Source organism: Procambarus clarkii, chromosome 22, assembly GCF_040958095.1.
Source record: "Procambarus clarkii isolate CNS0578487 chromosome 22, FALCON_Pclarkii_2.0, whole genome shotgun sequence".
NCBI lineage: Eukaryota > Metazoa > Arthropoda > Malacostraca > Decapoda > Cambaridae > Procambarus > Procambarus clarkii.
Window position 1 is genome coordinate 47,268,959 of NC_091171.1, and position 6,688 is coordinate 47,275,646.

General features: G+C 40.0%; 1 protein-coding gene across 1 annotated transcript in view; it reads right to left on the reverse strand.

Annotated features, from left to right (window-relative positions):
* Positions 1–6,688, reverse strand: part of HDAC6 (histone deacetylase 6) — a 51,497-nt gene extending 44,809 nt beyond the window's left edge. Inside the window, 2 exon segments of the mRNA XM_069328972.1 lie at positions 5,117–5,229; positions 6,531–6,688. Of these exon segments, the coding sequence (XP_069185073.1) occupies positions 5,117–5,225 (109 nt within the window). The 5' untranslated portion in view covers positions 5,226–5,229; positions 6,531–6,688.

Genomic DNA, 6,688 nt, shown 5'->3' on the forward strand with positions numbered 1-6,688 from the left:
TTTTCTTTTTTTTTCTTTTTTTTTAATCAACACTGTTTGTCAACCTATTGTATTTGTGCTGCTTTTTCAGTCATGTTCCCCCTTTTTTTTATCTTTATTTGTATTTGTTCTCAACATCTTTTATTCTTTATGCTCAATTAGTATTAAGTTCTTGATATTAATGTTTTTCTTGCCCGAAACGCATTGCGTAATAGTGGCTTTAGGCATTGTATGTACTAGCTCTATCTATATATCAATCCATTAATGTAACATCACTTGTATGTATATACCTTACCTGAATAAACATCTGAATCTGAATCTGACATGTTACAACAGCATTAGGGCAATTGAAAGGGGCATCCCAGACCAATATACCTCTTGATATTAACAGAGGTGAAATGTGCACAAGGCCATGCAAGGATTACAGAGTGCCGTACTGTATTCAAGGGTTCTTGTGAGATCAGGCACATCAACTAAAGGGGTACTGTACATGCAGGTGTAACGAGTACATGCAAGTATAATGAGTACAGGCAAGTGTAATGAGTACATGCAGGTGTAATGAGTACATGCATGTGTAATGAGTACATGCAGGTGTAACAAGTACTGTACATGCAGGTGTAACGAGTACATGCAAGTGTAATGAGTACAGGGAGGTGTAATGAGTACATGCAAGTGTAATGAGTACAGGGAGGTGTAATGAGTATAGGCAGGTGTAATGAGTACAGGGAGGTGTAATGAGTACATGCAAGTGTAATGAGTACAGGGAGGTGTAATGAGTACAGGGAGGTGTAATGAGTACAGGCAGGTGTAATGAGTACAGGCAGGTGTAATGAGTACTGTATATGCAGGTGTAACGAGTACATGCAAGTCTAACAAGTATATGCAGATGAAGCAAGTACAAGCAGATGTAATGAGTACAAGCAGGAGTAATGAGTACATGCAGATGCAATGAGTACATGCAGATGTAATAGGTTCAAGCAGGTATAATTTTTTTTTTACCCAATTTACCTGAGGGTCAATAACATTTGTGGCCTCAACAAGCACAGGAAGCTGGTGGCTTGTCGAAAGTCCTCCAATTTGCCTCGATGATCTTTTCCAGGCAGATTTTGAAACCTAACAGAGATTTGGCATTTATGGCTTTGGCAGGTAGGCAGTTCCATAGGTTTATAACCCTGTGGGTGTAAAAGCCTCCCCTGTTCTCAGTCCTACACTGTGGCTTGTTGAGCTTGAAACTACTGCTCTTTGTGTTACATCTGACCTTTTGAAGAAATTGCCAGGATCACCATCCTCCAACTTGTTCAGTACCCTGTATATTAAAAGTCTCGATGAGATTCGCCCTATCATGCCTGGTTTGCAGTGTTCTTAGACCTGTGGCCCTCACCATTCCTGATATGAGAGATGACCTCTAGAATAGGTCTAGAATGACGTATGTTGCCCGGTGTTGCCCTTTCTCCAGAGCAGCGATGTCTTTCTGAAAGTGAGGTCTCCATGCCCTGACACAGCATGAAGACCGACAGTATGGAGATATAGTAATGAGCACATGCAGGTGTAATGGATACAAGCAGGTGTGATGAGAACATGCTGGTGCAATGGGTACAAGCTAGTGGCCAGTTTGAAGAGAAAGACAAAATATTTATACAGTACAACATGCAGGATCTCTCTCTGGCACTTAACTCCCTACCCCTTCCCAATTCACAGCCCTTGTCTCTTCCCACAGTGTCCTTTCCCAATCCTTAGCCCTTGTCTCTACTCAATCCATAGCCCCCAGTGTCCCTTCCCAATCCTTAGCCCCCATCCCTGCCTCTTCTCAATTCCTAACCTTCCTGCTCCTTCACAATCCTTAATCCCTGTGCCTTTTTTCCAATCCACTTTCACTGGTATCATGCTCCTTCCTTTCCTAATGGTCAATAATGCTTTACCTTCACTACTTCCATACCATATGCTCAATATTGTTCTATCATGACCGGCATGGGCCTCCCATTTCTCATGAACAATGCTCTCCCATCTACATCACTGCTTCAGTGCCCCTTCCTCACATCATAAATGTTGCTTTTCTTTTACTGGTTTTTCTTACATAAGCCAATATACACACACATTTTATTATATTATATATATATATATATATATATATATATATATATATATATATATATATATATATATATATATATATATATATATATATATATATATATATGTCGTACCTAGTAGCCAGAACTCACTTCTCAGCCTACTATTCAAGGCCCAATTTGCCTAATAAGCCAAGTTTTCCTGAATTAATATATTTACTATAATTTTTTTCTTATGAAATGATAAAGCAACCCTTTTCTCTATGTATGAGGTCAATTTTTTTTTATTGGAGTTAAAATTAACGTAGATATATGACCGAACCTAACCAACCCTACCTAACCTAACCTAACCTATATTTAAAGGTAAGGTTAGGTTAGGTAGCCAAAAAATACTGGCTACCTAACCTAACCTTACCTTTAAATATAGGTTAGGTTAGGTTAGGTAGGGTTGGTTAGGTTCGGTCATATATCTACGTTAATTTTAACTCCAATAAAAAAAAATTGACCTCATACATAGAGAAAAGGGTTGCTTTATCATTTCATAAGAAAAAAATTATAGTAAATATATTAATTCAGGAAAACTTGGCTTATTAGGCAAATTGGGCCTTGAATAGTAGGCTGAGAAGTGAGTTCTGGCTACTAGGTACGACATTATATATATATATATATATATATATATATATATATATATATATATATGTCGTACCTAGTAGCCAGAGCGTACTTCTCAGCCTACTATGCAAGGCCCGATTTGCCTAATAAGCCAAGTTTTCATGAATTAATTGTTTTTCGACTACCTAACCTACCTAACCTAACCTAACCTAACTTTTTCGGCTACCTAACCGAACCTAACCTATAAACATTGATTAGGTTAGGTTAGGTAAGGTTGGTTAGGTTCGGTCATATATCTACGTTAATTTTAACTCCAATAAAAAAAAGTTGACCTCATACATAATGAAATGGGTAGCTTTATCATTTCATAAGAAAAAAATTAGAGAAAATATATTAATTCAGGAAAAATTGGCTTATTAGGCAAATCTGGCCTTGCATTGTAGGCTGAGAAGTGCGTTCTGGCTACTAGGTACGACATATATATATATATATATATATATATATATATATGTCGTACCTAATAGCCAGAACGCACTTCTCAGCCTACTATTCAAGGCCCGATTTGCCTAATAAGCCAAGTTTTCATGAATTAATGTTTTTTCGTCTACCTAACCTACCTAACCTAACCTAACCTAGCTTTTTTTGGCTACCTAACCTAACCATACCTATAAATATAGGTTAGGTTAGGTTAGGTAGGGTTGGTTAGGTTCGGTCATATATCTACGTTAATTTTAACTCCAATAAAAAAAAATTGACCTCATACATAGAGAAAAGGGTTGCTTTATCATTTCATAAGAAAAAAATTATAGTAAATATATTAATTCAGGAAAACTTGGCTTATTAGGCAAATCGGGCCTTGAATAGTAGGCTGAGAAGTGAGTTCTGGCTACTAGGTACGACATATATATATATATATATATATATATATATATATATATATATATATATATATATATATATATATATATATATATGTCGTACCTAGTAGCCAGAACGCACTTCTCAGCCAACTATGCAAGGCCCGATTTGCCTAATAAGCCAAGTTTTACTGAATATGTTTTCTCTAATTTTTTTCTTATGAAATGATAAAGCTACCCATTTCATTATGTATGAGGTTGTTACGGACCCGGATCCAGCGTCCGAGCCTGGAGCAGTGACGACCACGCCATCTGTGGGTCAGCTCCCGAAACCCCCTCCAAATGGACGACGACACCTGGTGAGGACGAAGTGTACCGGCCACAAGGGCCAGTTTCCAGTCCTGTTCAGCTCACAACACCGCCGCTGCTGACCTCTGGTGAGGTGGTGCTCAGACGACAACGCCATCTATGGAGTGGATACGTCGGGCGTTTGTATCTGAGCCTGTAAGTGAGGTGCTTTAGTGTGTCCCTGTTATTGATGACGTGTCTGCTTACAGAGTCGACCTGGGACTGCTGTAAGGGAAGTTGAGTGAGTCTACCCAAGGCAGCCGTCCCCATACCTAGTGCTTTGCTGCAGCAGCTGTGAGTCGCCTCCCGGAGGAACACTGTGGTGTTACCCTGCCAGTGAAGTGGCAGTTGAAGGATTGTCGTACCCGGGACCGACTGTTGGAGACGATTGACCACTGGGGTATTGTGGACAGGAGAGTGATCTGTGGTATCACACGAGGCTCCTGACTAGGGCGCTACCCTAGTATCGCTCGTGGAGTGGCCTGAACAGCGTTGCTGATCCGGAACCTGCCAGCAGTTTGCTGGACTTGTGGTTGACGGCCTCCACGGCGGTGCCCCAGTGGAACTGTGTTTTGGCTGGCCTGTGTCCGGGGTAGACTCGGCTTGATCGAAGGATTCGTCGAGAGACCACGAGAGCACCGAGAACTTGGCACCGAGAGGATCCAGAGTCTTCAGGAGAAGACGACCGTGTATATACTTCCCCTGTGCAGTGTTAATACCCCTCCCCCTGTGTAACTTTTATATATTATTTATTGGTGAAGGTATTAATTATAATCTTAAGTTTTTGCCTTTCTTTCCCTTCCCCTTTTAGTTTACTTGCGTTACTGATCACATCCCTTGAAAGCCACTACTGGCTTGGGGCCGGATACCCTTCCCTCTAACTACATCAGAGTACGAACCCAGTTGCGACCCGAGAGGGCCGTAACAGAGGTAAATTTTTTTTTATTGGAGTTAAAATTAACGTAGATATATGGCCAAACCTAACCAACCCTACCTAACCTAACCTATCTTTATAGGTTAGGTTAGGTAGCCGAAAAAGTTAGGTTAGGTAGGTTAGGTAGACGAAAAACAATTCATGAAAACTTGGCTTATTAGGCAAATCGGGCCTTGCATAGTAGGCTGAGAAGTGCGTTCTGGCTACTAGGTACGACATATATAATTATATAAATAAATCGGGAGAAAGCATCGAACCATTATGGCTATATAGGTAGCTAGTGTACAGTAACAATAAATAAGTTAAATATTTCTTGCCTAATTCGCCATTGCCTCCTTCCACTCCCCCAGCACCTTGAGTTTGTGGCTTTTGGCCTTTCTTCGAGTTCTTCCTTAGCGGTGGGAGAGAATTTTTCTTGTCCCCCATAATTCTGAAAGAAAAGGTAAAATGTATATGAATTGGTGCAATATCCAACTTACACTAATTACTACAATGTAAAACTGCACTCATTAAAATGGCAAACAATGAAATTAACCAACAATAATTATTTTCTCACTACACAAACATATATTTACAGTATACACATTTCTAAACAAACATACATACATATACATATACATATATGTATATGTATATATATATATATATATACATATATATAAATATATATATATAAAAGGTTGTTGAATATGACCGAAAGGGTAAGATTAATGAATGATTTAACACGAATCTTCTCAATAATGCTTATGTTTTTGTTCTCTGTCGAAAGAAGTTGAAAAATTAACTCTCCAAAGTTCATTCAATTTAATGGGATTCCAACATTTGATGGGATCCAGTTTAGAGTTATGTTGAGTATTTTCCTTTAGCTACTGTTCCTAGATACAAAATGGTGGTAATTATTTCCACGTTGTCTTTCTGCTGCTTTTTTCCTAATATTTGAAATGCAGCTTTCGAGTTTGTGTGTATGATTGCATTTTGAGTGTTTTGTGTAATCACATATGAAAAATGCCTGTTGTATGGCAAACAGCTCAGTTTGGGTTGATGATACTGATCCTCCATGTCTCCACTATGCCTGTTCCCTGTCTGTGCAAAGAGCAACACAGTTGCCTGTTGTTGTTGTTTTCGATTTAGCTACTCAGAACGAAATGTCCATGTAACACGGGCTATGGTGAGCCCGTAATCAAGTTCGGTTATTCACGATAACCTTGTTATTGTGACATTTGGGTCAAAGTCTTAAATAGAGGTGGGGGGTTTCCTCCTTTTCTCTCATTTCTTTTTTGCTTCTGTTTTAGCCCACTGGTTTTAGTCTTGTTTTAATAACATTATCTTGGTGGTGGATATAGATGCACAGTGTTCACTAGGATGTCCCATTCTTCAACTGTTTTTCCTAGTCATTGCAGTCGCTGTGGAATTTGCGTCTAATGCAGCTGCTGTCGTTGGCTGAATGTTAAATTTGATGCGCAGGGCTTCAGTCGCTTCACATTCCTGTAAGTAGTGCAATAGTGGCGCCTCTGCTTCTGTTCCACAGATATGACACTCTTTAACTATTAGGTTTATTACCTCCCAGCAGCACTTGTAACCAAGTCTGAGTCTGTGTATGGCTACTGCAATGACTCGATATAATATGAGCCTGGGTGGCTCATATTATATCTGCCAGGAGCGAGCAAGAGCCCCACCTCTCACATCTCACCAGCCAAAATGATCCGCCCTCCCACGGCGCCTTCAGCATACCTGGCAGGTGAGGCAGTCAGGAGAGCATCGCCGAGAATGATGGATATAAAGAGCCAGCTGCTGAAGGAGGCGTCGACGACCCGGACTCCGGAGGTTTGTTTTGACGCAGACACCCAGCGACTACCGGCTTAAATACTTCCCTCCATCACAACGCAATT